At 38.5% G+C, this 20,865-nt stretch overlaps 3 protein-coding genes across 3 annotated transcripts; 1 reads left to right on the top strand and 2 right to left on the bottom strand.

Moving 5' to 3' along the window:
• The first annotated feature begins 2,609 nt into the window (after positions 1-2,609).
• On the top strand, positions 2,610-5,340 carry LOC137731933 (2-oxoadipate dioxygenase/decarboxylase, chloroplastic). The gene is made up of 7 exons (XM_068471196.2): positions 2,610-3,146; positions 3,297-3,446; positions 3,714-3,929; positions 4,033-4,154; positions 4,351-4,514; positions 4,755-4,909; positions 5,002-5,340. The coding sequence occupies exons 1-7, from the start codon at positions 2,892-2,894 to the stop codon at positions 5,098-5,100; spliced, it is 1,161 nt and encodes a 386-aa protein (XP_068327297.2). The 5' UTR covers positions 2,610-2,891; the 3' UTR covers positions 5,101-5,340.
• A 431-nt stretch (positions 5,341-5,771) lies between these two features.
• On the bottom strand, positions 5,772-9,873 carry LOC137731932 (serine/threonine-protein kinase PBL34). The gene is made up of 6 exons (XM_068471195.2): positions 9,123-9,873; positions 7,494-7,828; positions 7,247-7,382; positions 7,008-7,144; positions 6,807-6,930; positions 5,772-6,508 (listed from the first exon to the last, which is right to left on the bottom strand). The coding sequence occupies exons 1-6, from the start codon at positions 9,340-9,342 to the stop codon at positions 5,985-5,987; spliced, it is 1,476 nt and encodes a 491-aa protein (XP_068327296.1). The 5' UTR covers positions 9,343-9,873; the 3' UTR covers positions 5,772-5,984.
• Positions 9,874-11,919: 2,046 nt separating this feature from the next.
• Positions 11,920-18,281, bottom strand: LOC137731934 (uncharacterized). The gene is made up of 11 exons (XM_068471197.2): positions 18,016-18,281; positions 17,150-17,469; positions 16,868-16,945; positions 16,207-16,763; positions 14,837-15,445; positions 14,405-14,559; positions 13,676-13,890; positions 13,458-13,591; positions 13,028-13,362; positions 12,843-12,946; positions 11,920-12,332 (listed from the first exon to the last, which is right to left on the bottom strand). Exons 2-11 carry the CDS (start codon positions 17,457-17,459, stop codon positions 12,262-12,264), a joined length of 2,568 nt encoding a protein of 855 aa, XP_068327298.2. The 5' UTR covers positions 17,460-17,469; positions 18,016-18,281; the 3' UTR covers positions 11,920-12,261.
• Positions 18,282-20,865: the final 2,584 nt, after the last annotated feature.

Raw genomic sequence — 20,865 nt, forward strand, 5'->3', positions numbered from 1 at the left:
TTAAAAGGGGCATCTGTTTTTAGCCGTTGTATCAAATTTCAAGAACCTGAATTGGTGTATTTGATGAAAGGGATCCGTAGATGATCCTCTTCCTTCTCATCCAATCTCGTCTGTAATGGACCAACACTAACAAATGGTTATGCTAGAAATAAGAAAATAATAATAATATCACAAAAAATATCTTCTTCTTTTTCTTCTTTTCTTAAAAGATGAACAATTGGTGGCAAACCACGATTATTTATCCCTTTTGGAGGCTCGAAATACTCATAGAGGTATTTCAGCCTCCCATGGACACATGTGACATCCCACATCACTCAGGAGAGTGATCCTTATATGTATATTCTCATCCTTACCTAGCACAAGGCCTTTTGGGAGCTCACTGGCTTCGGGTTCCGTAGGAACTTCGAAGTTAAGCGAGAAGGGGGCTAAAGCAATCCCATGATGGGTGACCCACTTGGAAGTTGCTCGTGAGTTCCCAAAAACAAAACCGTGAAGGAATGGTAAGCCCAAAGTGGACAATATTGTGCTACGGTGGTGGAGTGGGTCCGGGAAGTGGTTCCGCCCCGGGCTAGGATGTGACAACACAAGTCTGGCTTCCACACCAGCATCAACAAAAATATCTTTTTAGCGAGGAGGAATATTTCAATATACTGGAAACACGACCTGATACACCAAATGTTATAATAAAACTAGTTGAATTTTTCTTTGAAGTATTCAATCACTTGTATTATGACAGTTAATGTATCGGACTGTGTTCCTGACATACTAAAAAACCTATCCATATCTCTAGTAGAGATTGAATTCACATATGTTGGTAGATATCAACTCTAATAGAAAAATGATACAAATATGGTGTAAAAAATAAGATGCGTAGAATTGCTCGTATTTTATGGTTAACCTTTCAATGTTTAGGATGTTATTAATTTTTTCTCTTAAAATTAAAAAAAAAAAAATCTTAACCATGTTTTGTTACACGTGTTACTAAATGCCCAAATATTTTTATTTCAAATTTGGATGATATTTTTTACAATAAAAGCTCTGTCTTTATTTATTTTGTATTTAGATGATTTTTTTACTACAAGTGATATGATATTTTAAAGAAGGAAATTGCCCGCACAATAGATAAGTTACTAATTAGATATCTAATTTAACAAAAATATAATATGCAGTCTTTTTTATATGAATTTTTTTTAACAAACGATATTATTTACATTAAGCGAAAGGAATGAGGGCTTAGCTTCACAATGGGCTAGCAATAATGTAGTTCAAACTTGTATTTTACAAGAATTGAATCTAAGATGTAACATCCCATATCGCCCAGGGGAGTGATCCTTAAATGTATATTCTCATCCCTACCTAGCACGAGGCATTTTAGAAGCTCATTGGCTTCGGGTTCTATCGGAACTCCGAAGTCATATTGTCACATCCCCGTCTGGGGGGGACCACTTCCTGGGCCCGCTCCACCACCGTAGCACGATATTGTCTGCTTTGGGCTTACCATTCCCTCACGGTTTTGTTTCTGGGAACTCACACGAGAACTTCCCGATGGGTCATCCATCATGGGATTGCTCTAGCCCCCTTCTCGCTTAACTTCGGAGTTCCTACGGAACCCGAAGTCAGTGAGCTCTCAAAAGGCATCGTGCTAGGTAGGGATGAGAATATACATTTAAGGATCACTCCCATGGGCGATGTGGGATCCCGGCCCTGGGGGACCACTTCCCGGGCCCGCTCCACCACCGTAGCATGATATTGTCCGCTTTGGGCTTACCATTCTATCACGGTTTTGTTTCTGGGAACTCACACGAGAACTTCCCAGTGGGTCACCCATCATGGGATTGCTCTAGCCCTCTTCTTGTTTAACTTTGGAGTTCCTATGGAACCCGAAACTAGTGAGCTCCCAAAATGCCTCATGCTAGGTAGAGATGAGAATATACATTTAAGGATCACTCCCCTGGGCGATATGGGATGTTACAATCCACCCCCTTAGGGCCCCGACGTCCTCGTCGGCACACTTCCGACCAGGGATTGGCTCTCATACCATATTGTCACATCCCGCCCCGGGGGGACCACTTCCTGAGCCCGCTCCACCACCGTAGCACGATATTGTCCGCTTTGGGCTTACCATTCCCTCACGGTTTTGTTTTTGGGAACTCACACGAGAACTTCCCCAGTGGGTCACCCCCATCATGGGATTGCTCTAACCCCCTTCTCGCTTAACTTTGGAGTTCCTACGGAACCCGAAGCCAGTGAGCTTCCAAAAGACCTCGTGCTAGGTAGGGATGAGAATATACATTTAAGGATCACTCCCCTGGGCGATGTGGGATGTTACATAAGACCTCTCATTTATAAGTGAAGAGAAATACTAATAAATGTAATACTAAGTGACGAATTTAAATTATTTTTAAAACTTAACAAAGAAACCGTTGATATCATTGAAATACATTATTGGATAAACTTAAGAAAGAGGCACTTAAATGATTGATTGTTTGGCAGAAAACGGAAGAAAATTGATATGAATGCCACGTCATACGGTATATATGCCAACAAGATCATTTTCGGATTTTTTTGGTGAAGATTATAAGAATTCGTGAATTGTGTTCGTTTATCGTACATCGTGCGGTTAATTTATCTCTAGTACTATTTGTGTTTAATTTTAAATAAAAATATTTAAAATAATTTTTAACTGCACATTTACAGATCATCCTGATAAAGAGGATCCGACGTGGATCGGATTCCATGCATTGTGACGCTGTCTGGATTAAAATTCCAGGTGGAGGGTGGTGGAGCTAAGAGCGGAGCAAACGCAACTTATTTCCAAACAGAGAAGAGGCAGAAGAAGAAGAAACAAGAAAAAAACTATCATTCTAGAGAGAGAAAGCAGACGACGGCGTATGAGACTGTCCAGAATGATCTCCTCCGTCACCGCCTTCTCATCCGCCATTAACAAAACCTCATCAACCCTTTACTCTCTCACTCCTCTCCAACCAAACGTTAATCCCATCACCATCTCCCGGAGGAATTTCATCTCCCTCACCAAATCATCATCCTTTCCCCTCAAACATTCAATCTCCATGAACAAGCAATCTCTCTCTACCCTTTCCAGCTCCAGATCAGACAACGGAACATCCCTTGATCTGCCTGCCCAGGTTCGATTGTCATCTGTTGTTAATTTTCAATATTTTTATCCAACTCCTCCTCCATGAGAGTCGATCCTGAGACCTTTCGGCTGACAGAGAGGAATACCGCTAGACACTAGTGCGTATTTGCTATTTAGATTAATTGATCATGTTTTGCAGGGAGCCGAATCATTTTTCAGGGCAGTGTTGGCAAGCATGGAGGCTGTCTACTTAAGCAGAAACCCAACTGCAAAAGCAATCTTGGAGCTTGTTGGGTCGGCTTCCGATGAACAAATTTACTATGACCATTTCGCATTCAGGACTTTTGGGGTAATTGAATTCTGTTCCCTTGGATCAACGGATTGTTATAAAAAAAAGTATTGATTCGTGTTTTCGTTTAGACATTAAACTCTGTATGTGATGAAATTGATGATATGCGTTCATTTTTGTTGACAAAATCGATGTTCCAAAGAATCTAAACTACGAGGATATTTCCGTGGCTAACTGACTTAATTCACATCTGCAATATTCCTTAGTTTTAAATTGATCTTGTTAGCATTGGTGCTGAAGTTTGTTTTAATTTGGAACAATAAATAGGTGAATGGTTATGGCATTGATTCCATGGCCAAAATTTTCCTGGATTTTGGGTACACGCCCCGGGAGGAATTGAGATTCCCGGCCAAAAAATTGAGAGCATTGTGGTTTTCTCCCCCCAGTGTTCCCATTCCTCATGGCGGCAGTGGTGTGAATGGGCCTCTGCCGAGAGTTTTCATATCCGAGCTTCTTGTAGATCAGATGAGTCCCCAAACTCAGGTATATATCAGTATATGTTCCTCTGTTCATGGAAAATAGATAACATGTTGTGTTCATACGGTTCCTGTTTCGCATATGGTGAAACTGTTGTTTCAACATTCAGGATATAATAAAAAAGTACACTGAAATATCTGGTTCTGGAAATAAACATGCTGCTCTAGCAAGTGCTCTCGGATCTTTAACGTGGGAGAAGCCGTTACATTCTGAATTCCAACAATTGGCTAGGTACTTGATTTTCATTCTGTTCTTGTGTCAATATCCATGTCTTACTATTTGCGTAAGCAAAATTTCGTATATGCCAGGGAGGTTGGGTTTGAATATTGTAGCAGCCCTGAAGTTGAACAATGTGAACATTGCCTTTCCTGGAATCGTATTGTTGTTATCTCGATCTTTATAACGCTTATATCTTATGGATATGTAGGGAAAGCGAATATGCTGCCTGGACGCTTGTCAATGGGTATGCACTGAACCATGCCACCATCTCCACTCATCAGCTGAAATCGCACTTGAGAGATATTAAAAGCCTCAATCAGTTCATTGAGAAGAATGGTTTCAAGTTGAATTCTGAAGGGGGAATTCTTAAAGGTTTGTTCCATGATTTCTAGCACAACAAAATGTCTTAGAAATGATCTTGTGGTGTTTTTGTACACGATTGATGCTTCTTTGCAATATGAAATGGGAGACATTATTGGCATTTGGAAACCGAGTTTAGTGAAATTTCATGAAGCATCTTTTATTACATATATGACTCAATGCTGTTATGACCAAATTACATGTACAATTCCGGAGATTATGTTGTAATGAGTTTAATTTTGGCATTAACAGTGAGCCCCGATGGCCTTCTTCAGCAAAGTTCAACGGTCGCAGATTCTATCCATTTCCAATTTGCGGATGGTGTAACTGAATCAGTACCCTGCTCCTACATCGAGTTTGCTGAACGCCTGGTTCTGCCTCAATACAGCAATCTGCCCCTTGACGAGGTGACCAAACTTCCGTCTCTTAGTAATTTCAGGTCTTTAAGTTTCTTTTAGTGTTGCACAGTTAAGAACAATTGAACTACGAACTTGCACAGGTTAAAGAGCATCACAGGCGAGACGGATTTGAGGTTGGAAATGCAGACAAGATCTTCGAGAGCACATCAAAGGAGCAGCTGACCAGGAAGGCTGCATGAAACAATCATCCTTTATAACGACGATGCGGATTTCACCATCGGAGAACGACCTGCCAAAGAAGAAAAGGAACACAAAACAAAACCTCTCATGGATTAAGCATGGATTTAGTACATCTAGCAAAGTGGTCTTCCAGGCTGAGCTGTTTGTAAATTACAAATGCGCGACACCATGAGAGAGGCTTGAGCATGTACATATTTATTTCACAGAAGTAATAAAAGAAGGCAGATTTTATGCGTTTACTTCAAATGCAAATAATCCCCTTTGGAAATATATGGTCCCAAAAAAACATAATAATACTCTAATCTACAAGTAGAGAATTTGACTACCAACAATATTATAACACGTGAAATAATAATACTTAACAATCCAACGATCACACTCAACTGACGTCTCGCACTCGATTGAAGTCTAGTCTAGTTAGTTGATGTAGAACAAGATTGAATCTTGCCGAGTCCAAAAGGTAAGGCCATGTAGACGACAGATGTTAGGAGACGGGAATTTGTACAGAAAATATTGAATTCGTAGGTAAAGTTCTTAACCACTTGAGGTACAAGTTTTGCAAACCCGTTGTTTGAATGTACTCATTGAGTCAAAAGACTTGTACTAATAAGAAGACAAATTAAGGGGAGGCAACAATTATGGTCTTTCTAACCAGATATTGCACAACAAATTTTTGCTCAAAGAAGCTTGGCCTGCCCTTACATTCTAAACATAACATCAAAAGCAAACATGAATCTCTGCTGATTTTCCAGTTGGTTCAAGAACAAATGCTTTAACCGAAAATTACATTTATACGGATCGAGGAAGCGGAAAAAGGGGGGAAAAGAAGAAAATGATTGCTCACAAGAGGTGGGAAATGATACAGAGAGCTGCCAACCCTATCTTACGGTTTGACATTAGGTTTTGGCGATGGATGGGGATGTTGATGGTGATATGGAGAAGCATGGGTACCATTTGGTATCGAAAGGCTCCTCTGCTGATGATGCCCGTTCCTCATCAGCAATCCTCCTTGCGGTCTGACGCTGTTTCTGGTATTTGGGCTGGAACCGACACGGTCACCTTGCATTGTCTGGAAATAATATGATGAGCTTGCCATATCCTTGAGGGCTGGCAGGGGCTTTAAGACTTCCACAACTTCACTCATTAGGGGCCTGGCTTTTGGATCTCGACTAAGGCAGTGGGCAGCTAGTTGTGCGGCTTTTTGGACACCTTTTATCGAAAAGTGGCCTTCAAGCCGAGGGTCTATCAACCGGTAGAATCTTCTTCTTTCTCCTAGATGTGGCCGTGCCCATTCCACAAGGTTATGTTCGCCATTGGGTCGGTTTTTGTCCATGGATCTTCTGCCGGTCAGCATCTCAAGTAAAACCACGCCAAAACTATATACATCACTCCTGGATGTAAGATGTCCTGCAACAAAATACAAGTGAATATACTCAGACTTCAACAAAGTATCAAGAATCTTTACGTGTATCGAAAACATAATGTCCAAGAGGATGAGCATTAATTGCACCCACCATCTTCGACCTAGCTCATGTGTAACTAACACTCAACACCAGATAATGCGTATAACTTCTACATGCTCAAGACATGAAGTTTGAGAAATTAAAGTACACAAACTAGTGAAGCGGATGGAAAATTACAGGAAAAACGAAGAGAAGGCCATCTTAACTAATTATATTTGAGAGATATACTATCAATTCCTTACCAGTCATTACATATTCAGGAGCTGCATAACCATAAGTTCCCATCACACGGGTGGAGACATGAGTTTTATCACCCTCAGGACCATCTTTGGCAAGTCCGAAGTCAGACAGCTTGGCATTATAATCCTGAAATGGCACTTTATTAGATAGATGAATGATATTAAGGGGAAGTATGTGAGTTAGCCAAAGCTTTAAGCACATACGGCGTCCAATAAGATGTTGGAGGTTTTAAAGTCACGATAGATCACAGGTCTTTCTGCTTCCTCGTGGAGAAAAGCAAGGCCTTTTGCAGCACCTAATGCAATCTTCATTCGAATAGACCATGGAAGAGGCAACGACCCTGCAAATAGCAGATATTGTCAAAGAATGCCAAATAATACTCCTAATTGGCTAATTGGGTGCACTGAATGAAAATTAGATTTTCAAAAAGGCAATTACTTACTCCTAAATAGATGGTTCTCCAAGCTCCCTCGAGGCATGAACTCATACACTAGCAGCCTTTGATCATCTTCAATGCAGTATCCTACAAGTTTAACTAAGTTTGGATGGACAAGGTCACCAAGATAATTTACTTCAGCCTGCCACATAGAAAGCGAAACAAAAATCAATACTTGAATACAAGATAGGCAGAGACCACCAAAATATTTAGTAGTGCTAAAGTTACAAAAAAAATAAGGACAGATCCAAACCAGCCATTCTTTATGACCCTGAAGTCCATCATGGTTAAGAGTTTTAACGGCAACAGTAAGACCCGTGCCAGGTTTTACTGGAGCAGTTCCATTTTCTTCTATCCACCCCTTGAACACACAACCAAAACCACCTTCACCAAGAAGACTTTCAGGTCTGAAATTTCTTGTTGCCCATTTAAGATCAATAAATGTGAATTTTCGCAACCGTGAAGCAACTTTAAGTTCCTCTTCAAGTTTGGAAGTGGATGCATTACTTTCTGTATTACTAGTAGTTGACGAAGAGACTACAGTAGCTGTTGGTTGGTCCCTGCTCGTATCATTTATAGATTTAGTTTCTGCACACAAAAAAGGAGAAAACAATACATTAGACTACTGATACAAATTAAAAAACATGGTTTCTTAAAAGTACTAAGTTGAAAACATGTTCCCGGTAAGCAAATTAAGTTTAAAGCATACAGTATGTAAGAACTTATTCTTGAAGACAAGTACACATAACCGATGAATTGCACAAAAAGATATACCAGATTTATACAATGTCAAATAGAAGTGCTCTATCATATGAGTCAGTAGAGTTGAATAGGAAATTAGAAGACCAGCTAAATTAGACACCGTAACGACAGCCATCTGACATAGGCCATGTATCTTAAAAAACTTAGTTTATATCTAGAATTACCATGTAGTCAACTCAAAAACCACTCTTCCAAACCCAGGAAAATGTTGCTAAAGCCATAAATTCTATCCTCCAATAGCACACACCCCTTATGGCTTCATTTCCCATACCATAATGATATACCCTCACCGCTGCCACCAAAATTTCATCCGCATGCCCAACCATCTCCTTGCCAATTCCTTAATTATCAACCTCACTGTCATAAATCACAACAGACTGAGCTTCCTAGTTGGTGATTAGTTTTCATTTCCTTCCATACAAGACGGCCTTAGTTTGTTGGTTGACAATCCTCAGAAGAAACAGATAAGTTTTATACAAAGCATCCAACAAACTAAAAGAAAGTGAAAATTACAGGGTAGTACGGTATCAGAAGACACGAGCCTTCATCTTTTTAATAAGGCAGAACATACTTCAAGTTTCCGCAAACGTGTCTTATGTATTCATTTAGTCATACAGTCTGGAATTAGGATATTGTTTCCCCGCTATAGGAGACAGCAAAGAGGAGGGATTACTGTTGTTCTAAAAAACAAACTCACATGTTTCTGTGGAATGTTTCTTTGAGGACCAAGAGAATTTTTCAGCCACCAACCAGGCTATTCTCGTATGAGAAAGAAAAAAGAGCTCAATTGGGTTTCATCTCTAAAACCCCCCTCCAAAACTCAAAATTTACCCCCGTCACTGCAGGTGTACTCTTCACAAGTTCTGGGAATTATCATGCCTTGATTAAAATCTACCAAGAGCAAAGCTCTTCGGATTGACCAAAGTAGTATAATGCAGCTAACTTATGGGAGGCTAAATTTGCTTATGCTATGACTAACAAAGTAAGAACTCTACAGGTTACACAACACAAGCTCAAACAGAAACAACAGAACAATCCCCAAAAGCAATCAATCTCAACAAACACACTTGAAGCATATGAGCTCGTAAAAAAAGTGATTCCAAGAGAAGCAGAAAGTTACCACCACAGTTAGTATTACTGGTCCCACTGATTGAGCTATCAACTTTGGATCTTGAAGAAATGCAGCTTCCAAAGTACCTCAGCCTAACCCAACACCCACTCCCCTCCTCCTCCACGTCATCATCATCATCCCCATCAGCTTTCTGCTTCTTCTTCCTCCTCACCTTCGATTTGCAGATGTCCCAGGCCTCCACTTTACCATCCTCAGCTTTCAAACCCATTTCTCACAAACCCTAAAACAATCAAATCCAGATACCATCAAACACCCAAACCCACCACCTTCCCACCCCCGCAGAACCACCCAGAACCGCCTCTATCCGCCGTCGACACAACCCATACGAAAAACCCACCAAAATCCCTGAAATTTCCGAACTTTACAAAAACCCAACTGAATTTAGAGGAAAAAAAAAGACGACCCAGCTGAGAAAACAGCTAGATCACGCGGAAAGCAGATCAAATTCGACGAACCCTTGAAGCGAAATCAATCAGCTCGTGGGGAAAAAGAAGAAAAAGAAAACCCAAGAGGGAAGTGTCCTTTTTATCAGATAGGAACAGCCAAATTTTCAGTTTTAACCCAGAAATGTCTGCAGAAATCTCAGAAAATGGACTCCCACAAGCTGACAGTTTAAGTTTGGTGAAAAAAATAAATATTGTTTTTTTGGGACCAAAATAAATAATAATTAGCCAAAATATCGTTACTAGACGTATAATATTCCGAATTATCGGATTCTCTCTCTCCTCGTTTTTTTTTAACTATTTTTAATGGAGTAGTGATATTCATACTATGTTTTTGTATCATATTTTCATAACAACTTAGGTGACATTTGATGTGACTATCCACATCATTTGAATTAATCAGATTTTTAAATTTAGTTTATTATTCAATAAACTAATAATTAAGAAAAACTAGTTAATTAAATGATGATTGTGGTATACGAATAGTCATTTTTCTTGAAATAGGGATCAAGATCCTCTCTTGAGCAAAAGGTGAGGATCCTCCTGACCAAGCCCATCAGACCGTTGAAATTTTATCCAACGGCTACAATTTATTATAATTTTTAGAAGGCCCCCTGTTTGTAACCGTTGGATAAAATCTCAATGACTCGATGGGCTTGGTTAGAGGATCATCACCCTTTGCTCAAGAGAGGATCCTAATCCAAAAAATAGGACATGGATCCTTTTCGGATTTAGTTGTCCTAATCCACCTAGTCAAATCATCCAGGCAATTAAAATTTGATCTAAAAATTAAAGTTATTATAACTTTTAAAATAGGCTCATGTTTGTAACCGTTGGATCAAATTTCAATAGTCCAGATGATTTGACTGCTAGATTAGGACAACTGGATCCGAAGAGGATCCATGTCCGAAAAAATAGGGACTGTTCGGGCAGGAGATAGAAATGGAGAGGGTGGGACTCAGTTGGATGATGACGTGGCTGGCTGCGGGCGTCAGGTTTATATCGTCACGTCACTACTCAAAGCCCGCAATGTGTGCTTCTTATAGTTCTCATCTATTTTTTTGGGTTTATTTATTTTTTTATTTATTTTTTCATTCCAGACCACTTCTCTTTTTTTCTTTTTTCAATTTTCCACTTGTTTTTTGTTCAGAAAAAAAAATCCACTTGTTTTTGTTATCTAAATTGAAAAGTACTTCAGAATCTTAGTTAATTCTCTGAGTCACAGATTCGTGGAGTTCGAAAGCAAAACAATATTGAGAATTTCTTTTTAATAATAGCATTTTATTTGTAATTTTGTATTGTCAAAAAAGGATAATGAATTTATGTCTATGCATTATTTAGTTGTTCGATTGAGTAAATTAAACAATAAATAAATAAATACAGAAGGAGAAAACGAGAATGCGTAATCACTAAGTAAAAGAATAAAAAAGAATAAAAATAGATTTGCTAGGTACATTACTTTAACAGTATCAATAACGCATTGCTTTTTAAAAAATCAAAATAAATAATATTGTATTCCGTTATTAATTTGACATACCGTATCGTATCCGACGCAGGTAAGTCCCCGTGGAAATTTTGCAAAAGGCATCATTGCCTGCAATGCGTGCATCTTATTATTTTCATCTTTTATTTATTTTTTTATTTAATTTTTCACCCAAGACCACTTCTCATATTTTTCTTCTTTCAATTTTCCACTTGTTTTTGTTATGCTAAATTGAAAGTATTCCAGAATCTTATTTAAGTTGTTCAATTGAATAATTAAAAAAAGTGCAAAAGGAGAAAATGAAAATGTGAAATCACTATTAGTAAAAGAAAAAAAAATACAAATGAACAAAGAATGTTATGCCTGCATTGCACTTAGATTCGCCAGGTACGCTACTATAGCAGTACCAGTAAAGCACTGCTTTTTAAAATGAGAGACTTTTGTTGGGTACCCTCGCTAGGTACGTTACTATAACAGTAACAGTAATAGTAACACATTGCTTTTCAAAATGAGAGACTTTTACTAGGTACGCTACTGTAACAGTACCAGTAACGCACTTCTTTTTCAAAATGAGAGACTTTTACTAGGTAGACTCACTAAGTACACTACTATAACAGTAACAGTAACAGTAACGCACTACTTTTTAAAATGAGAGACTTTTATTAGATCCGCTACTTTAATAGTACCAATAACGCATTGCTTTTAAAAAAATTATGACGAACAGCATTATATTGCGTCCTAAGTTTGAAACACGGCACCGACGTACCGGATGCAGGTACGTTCTTGTGGAAATTTGCAAAAGGCATCACATCATGTGGGGAACGGAATAAAGGAAGAAGAAAACAATGAAGAAAAAGAATCAGCCAAATCATTGCCATGTATAAAACTCAATGAAAATCTCTGTAATTTTTTTCTGTATAAAATGGTTACATCTCAATACATACAGAGAATAGAGTCTCCCATCGAAGGGATATTTGTAACAATTCCTATCCCCTCTCAACCCACCATTTACAACACACAGGGAACCTTGTATTTCTAGAACGAATTAGAGAATCTCGACTAAAGAAAGCAAAAGCAAACCTCGGTGCAGCGCCTGTTGTTAAGAGCCTGATGCTGGATGACTGCACATGTGACGGTTCCAAATTCTTCAATGGCTCGGTTTAAAGTGAGAGAATGACATGCATGCTGCACTAGATATTTCCTAAATAATCCCTGTGGAAATACTGGAAGTCGCATTAATCTTCAGTGAGTACTCGGGTATATAGGTAACACCTGTTGTGCAAGAAAATGGTACTCGATCAGAACAGCAAATTCATCGGTTGGATTTTCACATTTAAGTAAAGGATAACCCTTGTAAATGATACGAGATTTAGTTCAAAGAGAGGAACCCGAGAGAAGGCAGAAAACCAACCAAAGTGTCTTCTAGATACTGATTCGTTACTTATTGATTAAAATAACTGCCCAATACTCGTTCCGTTTTTCCTAATGCTCCATCTTTAAGCAGTCAAATTAGCGGACCTAGATTCCATAACAGAATACGCCTAAACAAGTGCTATTTATCATTTTCTTTTCAGACCTACTGAGTAATAATTGTTGTTTAACGGTCAAAGCAGGACATAATTTGAACAGTAAAACTGTAGAACATAACCCCTAAGTATCAACTAATGAACCCTTATCCAAACGTCCTATTAAATTTTGCTTGACATGAAGGTACATAAACCACTCATTTTTCCTAAAGTGGAGTGTGGAAACAGAAAATGGTAGAATTACGAAGATGTTTACCTTTTTCCTTCACATCAATTTGTAGTGTATCCAGTGTAATTATGCCATCAGTCAATGGAAGTAGCTCAAGCTTGACGGTTGCCATAGATTGAGAGGGGATGCATCTGATGTGACGAGAGAAACTTTTAATAACAGGAATACCCATGAACACAAAATGAAAAAGAGAGAAGAAAATGGAGCATTACCCCAGTGGAACTCTACTCTGAAGCCACAGATGTGTACAACATGGACCGGTACTTGGAATGGCATCAGATAATGGAGAAGTCTGTTCGCTAAAAGAAGCTGGCCAAACTCCACCTTTACCATGTTGTTTCTGATTGTCCGAAAGGAGTGGTGAGCTTATCATCTGCATTGTAGGACTCTTTCCTGTAAACTCAGGTAAACTAACAAATGGACTCATTGGTGAAGTAGGGGATGAGTTCAAGGAGACCACTGAAGGAGGGGAAGTGAATGAAGCTGGAGCAAGAACTGTCAGAGTTAGATCTTCTGACATTAGATTTGAAACCTGAAGAGTTAAGACCTGCAAGATTGAAAAGTTAGATGGAACCTTACCTAATACAACGTGAAAAAAGGAAATCCCCCAAAGACACATTCAAACTACAAAGTATATGAAACCTGAACAGGAAGCTGAGAGACTCCTCCATTGGGTGCACTAGATTGTCCAGACATTTCAGTTGCAACAGAGATCATAAGATCCCTTGAAACACGCGGACACCAACTTGTTGGCTGTTTGAAAAATAATCTCGACTCTGCAGATGTAACATAAAAGGAGAAGAATTAGAAATTAAAACTCAGGTCCTCCAACTACGGAACATTGAGAGATATATAATTACCAGCGTAGTTGCACCGACATGATACCATAATTGCGTACTGATCAGCAGTTGAAGCACTCTTCTTTCCTTCAACAGTCTTAGCCGGCGGACGCAAGCTTGGTGCTGCATTTCCAGCCTGCAGTTGTGATGATTGAGATCTTCTATCACCACCAGCCTTGAAATTCTTCCACAGGGATGTTACTGGTTTAAGAATAAAGGAATGCTCTTCACCTCTCCTGCCATGAGAAACTTTAATGAGAAGAGAACAAATAAATTGGGATTCCAAAAACTATACATCTTTCTTCAAAAAAAGTGTGATGTAAGTAACAACGTAACATATGAGTTTCAAACTCTAAAGATACGAAGCTCCAACTTTACTCCAAAATGATGGTGCCCTTTTTCTGTCACCAAGTGCGTTTGCTGTGTCAAACCTGCTATCAGAGTAGCCAGAGGTTGTTTTCCTACCCCAAATTTGTATCAAACTAGATGTAAGCCATTTGTGTTTTTTCCCATTTTTCTTAGGCATCTAAGCTCTTTCTAAGTTCAAGAGAATTTGCCAACTGTTATACATGCAAAGGAACTTCTTCTACGTGAACATAGAGTACCAGGAATTTTGCCTGATCCACATAAGTTTCTAATCCTAGGCATTATTGTGATAAAAAAAAATCACCATGAAAAATGAAGTTTCTGTAACAAGGAAAACTACAGTGTGACATGAAAACCAAATTGAGATACCAAAGAGATAACAACCTGAGGGCTAGATTTGGCAAACTGTGATCATTTCCTGCTTCTATACATGCAATTGGTAATGATAAGGACTGTCCGCCTTTTGAAGCCTCCTCAAAAACAATAGTTATAGCATCTATATACACCACTATATTTGGCGCATGTGTTGGAGAAACATTCTGCACAACAAAAGGATAATGTGAGACAAAGCCTAGCAAACATGTCATTCCTAACAAGATATTAGACATAAAAATATCAAGGCAAAACAAGTATTAACCCATTTCTGGAGAAATGTTCTGCAAAACAAAATGCCAACTTAATAGGAATGTGAGACAAAGCCTAACAAAAATGTCATTTCAAATTCAAACAAGCGGGATTAGACATTATAAAACTTCCAGGAGGAAAAACAAAAGCACAATTAACAAACACCTTGACCTAGTCAATCATTGCTCACACCTTTATCTGGACACAAAGAAGGTCATCTGTATTGCAGTCAGCAGCAAAAGAATGGATTTCAACAGGTTGTATGATTTCAAGTTTTCTCCTCCACCTTCTTCCAGGTATATAGATTCCCTCCAATCCACAACAAACGGAAAATCTTTCTCGCTCCAATGACACGCCTCGAAAAGATAAAAGCCCCTCCCCACCAGTTTTTTTATTCTTCAAGAACTTCTGAGATGAATTCTGATCCCAGTCTTCAAGATCAAAGCTTGGCTTAGAACTTGCAGCTTTAATAGGTGCGGGTGGTGGAGTAGTATTTTGTGGTAATGATGACATGGAGTAACTTCTAAAATGGGAGAAGAGTTGAGAACCAGATTTTTGAGATGTGCTACCAATTCCTGAATTGGAAGTTAAAGCAGGAGATAAAGGGCGAGCTGGAGGTGGAAGGGTGTTATCCAAAGGGAGCAACCATTTCAACAATTCTCCACACGGGTCCTGATTTGCATCAACTAAGTTGTCCTGAGTCTCAGCAAACAAACTTCTCTCACGATATTTCTCAAACTGAAGAATCTCAATAACAGGGTCATTCAAAAAATCTATGCCAACATTCACTTGTAAAAGAACCTGCATCCTTCCAAACAAGAAAATGGAATGAGAATAAGTGATCTGAACAACTGCTTACAATAGCCATGAATGTGAGAAGAAAAAGAAAATTCAGTATACTTAAAAATGGAAGGTATAGAATAAACAAAGCAACAGTAGAAAATTTAACATAGGGGTCAGGAATTTGTTATCAGAGTTACAAAACTTACTTATTTTAGTACAAACTAAGACCCACCAGGGATTTTCTCTTATAAAACCTTGCAGGAAGCTTAACAACTAAAGCTGCATGAATATGGAGGAAATTCTACTCTCAACTTTCAGCTAACAAATGAAGACCAATAAACCAGCAAACACAAATAAGACATGGATTCTTCAATGTACGCCTAAAACCTGCTAAACACACCTATCTAATATTCAATTAACATTTTTATCCTACAGTCACCTGAAAACAAAATCATTGGAAATTCGATGAGCACAGAATAACATAAATCTAAAAAAATTCCGGCTGCAATAGTCATTGCCAGTGAGCCGTGGTCAGCCTAAGAAAAAAAATGAAAATTATATCAGAGGTACTTTGGGATTATACGGGGTTAAGTGTGAAGACTAGCTGGATGGGTAAACAAAATCTTTGGTGAAGATAGAAGCTCCCCAATTTTTCACCATAAAACAATGTCCCGATATCTATTTGATATTTCATTTCTCAAGTGGGTTGAAGTATGATATGAATATACACACAATAGGTACATATACAATGAATAACCTACAAGCTTCATTGCACATACCACTATGTCTCCATTAGAAAGAGAGCAACACTTGACATTATTTCTTGCTACGCCTCCAGAGACATTGGGATCAAAATTCCCTTTATCAATAATGGCATTTACTGCAGTTTTCTGGGTTCCATCTTCCGTGGACTCTTGACCATCCACATCAACCGATTCTGAAGACTTCTTAGAAGTACCTTTTTTTGCCCAAAGTGCCTCACTTGAGTCTGCAATCCTAACAAAAAAATGAGAACTCTCAAATCTTTGCAATAAAATTTCCGCCTGTCTCTTGTGATCCTCCATTCTGAGAAGAGATTCACTAGCAGAAACATCCTTTTGTGAACCAGTCTTCTCCTTTGAAAGGGTTTCACCATTATGATCTGCACCTTGACTATCAGGACTCATATCTCCCTTTCCCAACAATGTACCATTGCCATCTTCCACATTTCCATTTTGTTTCTTTGGGCTGAGTCTTAAGCCATTTTTACTCATGGCTGCAGCTAATTTAAAGGGAGTGATAATTTCTGTGTCCTGCTTACACGCTGACAAGCATGCAAGGACATGGACTTGTTCACCTGGATTAAAAAATAGATTTCAGGTCCTAATGAAGGATGTGTCCTCCATGTGAAATATAAAAAGGCATGTCAAGACCGAAAGAGTCAGGAGATTGAAGAACTACCAGGGAAAACAAAGGACCGGTCCAGAGAGCGTAATGACTGTATATCCGGTGCATCATTCCAATTATCAGGGAGTTCTTCTGCAAGAGCAAAACAAGCTTTATGCATACTATTTTATAATCACCATGATAGAATTACTTATTTAATACATAATGTAAGCACTTAGTCAACTACATTTGTGTATATCATAACTCAGCTAAAGTGCACACCTATAAGAGAACATGCGATCCTACACTCTATGCAAAATATCAGAACATAGTTCGAGTATAATGGAAAGCACTTACTGTATGGAATGGAGATCCATCCCTCCTCATCAGAGACATCATAATGCTTTGCTATGACAGAGGTTTCTTTCTCTGCACCAATTCCATTTTCACCTCTAGCTTCACTTTCTCCAGCATTATCTTCGATTGTGGAATACTGTGGATATGAATCTTCACCAATTAGACTCTCCAAGGCTGTTGCAGATTTTGGGGTAGGATACGTCTCTGCAGGTGGTTCGTGAACAGGAGGCACAGGTGGTACAAACGGAACAGACGGCTGCTCTGCTGTCACACGCTGTACATGCTGAGTAGATCGCATAAGGAAATTCATTGTCCCACCACTGCAAAATCAATAAATGTTGTCAGTCAAATGAAACATGGGTTATGTTAAAGTAGGCGAATGTGTATGTATAGCTTGAACATGCGAATCCATCCCAATGAAGCTGGTGTGAATCTCATCGACACGGCAATTAAAAGTGCCTAGCTAGTGATATTCACCACCCGAAAATTCTCCATCACCTTCCTAAACACATTTCTCATGCACCCGAATTTCCGACACCCGCAGTCAAACTCCACTGGCAAGCCATCCAAATCATAGGCTTTTACTACACTACTTCAAAAATGGCCACTTGATCAAACAGTTCAAATACTCTAAATCTGAATTCATGATTCATGGCATTTGTATAACAAATAAGCAAACAAAAATCACAATCTAGAAATCCTCACAACCCGATACGAAATCTGTAAAGCTCTCTCTGGTTCCAAAGATTCGGCATTGGAATTGAATTTCGAGATTGGCCTTCCAATGCCGAATCCAGAGTCACAATTGACTGAGAATTCAAAATCTAAATTCCATTTAGCTGTTCTTCAGAACCAAATCTACTGACCTGAGATCGAGTCCTCCGTCGAACCTCGGCGGTGATCGCAATCCCGGAAGGTTTCGAAGCTGAAAGCCCTAATTGTTCGATTCCGGTGCTTCTCTCCCCTGAAATGTCCGAATCCTAAGCTCCGGAAGTTGAACGACGGTGATGCGACGGTGAAGTACGATCAGAGTTCAGAAGGGAGAGTCTGCGAGCTCTGATTGTGAACTTCGGGTTCCCTTTCACCACAGCGTTGCCACCATAACCGTCACTGTAAAAACCAATAGTTTGTTGGTTTTTTTTGGCCCCGAGACTTTTAAATTCATGAAGCCCAACAGAGAAGGGAAAAAGACTACCAAATTCAGCCCAAATAAATTGGGCCCTAGCTACAGGTTTTCCTTTTCTTTTTTTTTTCTTTTTTTCTTTTTTTTTTAGGTAAATTAATGTTCATCTAGACGTTTAATCATTCATATATGTCAAATAAATCGACAATTATGGTATCAAATAACATATTCATGATGAACCCTATATTTATTTAATTTATATGAATAATCAAACGGTCTCCAAATCGATTAGATATTTAAATAGATACCAATGAATGGTTATGATTATAACGTTTGTATAGTAAAATAATGACAACTCGTGTAAAAATTCGTACATATAAAAAGTCAAACAGTGTATAAAAGTAGACTAGTTAAGGAGATATTTTTTAGTATGCCCAGAACATGGCGTGGACGCCACATGTTTCTATTCAAGTGATATAAAGTTTTTTTTTTAGTGTCATTCCAATTATATAATTAAATGTTGTGTCTCTGCACATTAACAAATCTCTCGTAATTAACATAAGCATGTGAACTAAGTTCGAAAAGCAAATACATTTGGGAACCGGATCCCCTCCTGAGCTTAGGAGGCCGAGCCTCCTAAGCAAAGGATCAGGACGTTGAAATTTGATCAAACGACTGCAATTATTATAACTTTTAGAGAGACCTCCTATTTGTAGCCGTTGGATCAAATTTCAACGCCCCAGATCCTTTGCTCAAGAGGGGATCCGATTCCATATATTTGTATTTATATGATAACTTAATTAACGAAATATATATATTGGACAAAACGACATCTTTGTTTTATGGACAACTAATTTAATGATCTGCTTTGGTGTTATGAACTAATGATGAGTATGACACATACGATTTTGAAGATTATCCAAAACAGTCAGTCTAATCACTTGCATTTCTAATTTTAACGTTTACTTTTATTTTTTAATCTTGTTATATTTTTTTATGAACTACATTTTTTTTATAAATTAAAATGTAGGACGTGAATTTGCCAACACATCTCCATTACTGGATGGAGAAATTTTTCCAAGTGCCGGGAACACCATGACACATGGTGTTCCCTCACACATTAGGATTTAGTTTTATTTATTTATTGAAATATAAAATTGAAGGATATCCAACATGTCAAATTCTAATGTGTGAAGGAACACCATGTGTCATGGTGTTCCCGGCACTTGGAAAAATTTCTCTACTGGATGCTTTGGAGGAGTGGGCAACTGCTTACACAATTGAACCTAGTTTTTGCATGCGTGGCTCATTAAATAGATTTGCTTACTCAATGACAAGGATTCATATGACACAATCAGAGGTGAAAGAGACCATTATCGTCCCAAGTTCTTCCTGATATATTTTTTAACACAGAAAAGTTAGTGTTATACTTGTGATTTTCAAGGTTTTCCGTAAGCGTGGAGCTCCAATCTGACATTTTTACTTTAATTTTGTTCATCGGAGTTGATTTGAGGTTGGTGGCTCCTATCACCAACCTCGTATGAAGTTCAGGCAATTTGTTACTTGTGAACTTTGAAGAAGACTCTAATTTGGGGGCAATGGAAGGAAAGAGGAAGAAAGTCAGAGATTTAGTGTTTATGTTTAAGAAATGGGATGATAAAGACGTTACCATGTCAGACTCAAGACACGATGGTCGATTATCCATTGCACGCAGAGTAATTTTTGTAAGCTTAAAAAAGTATTTCGGATTGAGACTTTTGGACATTTTCAAGGCTGAAATCCTAATTCCGCTATTGAACACGATTACTCTGTCAATGACACATCTCATATTAATGAATAAAAACAGTGCAGATTTTTATCTGTGTATTCTTATTTTATTAATACGAAACGTGGTGTAACAACGAAACTGCGTTATATGGATTATTCACCTGCTCAATTAGCTCTTGTACTCACATGACACATCAAGCACAGCGGCGCCTAAACAAAGGAACAGCACAGGACGATGCGGACTGGAAAAGTATGATTAGACGTTGGTTAGTGCGTTTTTGAACTCAAACCCCAGTTTTGTTTTGTTTGGACCCAGCTTCGTTTGACAACGACTGGGAACCCACAAAGATTTAATTAATGAAATGGAGCGGTGATTAAGATGTGATTAGGAGGTGAAACCAAGGGAACCCGCGTAAATTAATTAATCAATTGGATGAGGCTTACCGACATCCCACCGCAAAACTCCACAAGAGTCACAAAGGTGTGTGGGGGATGTGGACTACCGACGTAGTTTGGATTCTCGTCGGATTTGTTTTGTAAGGATTTTGAGAATTCGTAAAACGTTTTTGTTCATTGTATATCGTGCGATAAAAAATTATTTTAAATATTTTTATTTAAAAATAAATATAAAAAATTCTTGATAAAAACTGATCGCACGATGTACAATGAACAAACACAATTCACGAATCCTTAAGATTCTTACCAAAAGAATCCGAAGATAATCCTGTTGGACCGACATCCACCACAACACTCCAAACGATGACATAGGGGTGTGTGGGATGAGGATAACCAGAATCCCACCAAAACAATGACAAAGGAAATATCG

This window comes from Pyrus communis, chromosome 16, assembly GCF_041283825.1.
Source record: "Pyrus communis isolate YQ-2024b chromosome 16, ASM4128382v1, whole genome shotgun sequence".
NCBI lineage: Eukaryota > Viridiplantae > Streptophyta > Magnoliopsida > Rosales > Rosaceae > Pyrus > Pyrus communis.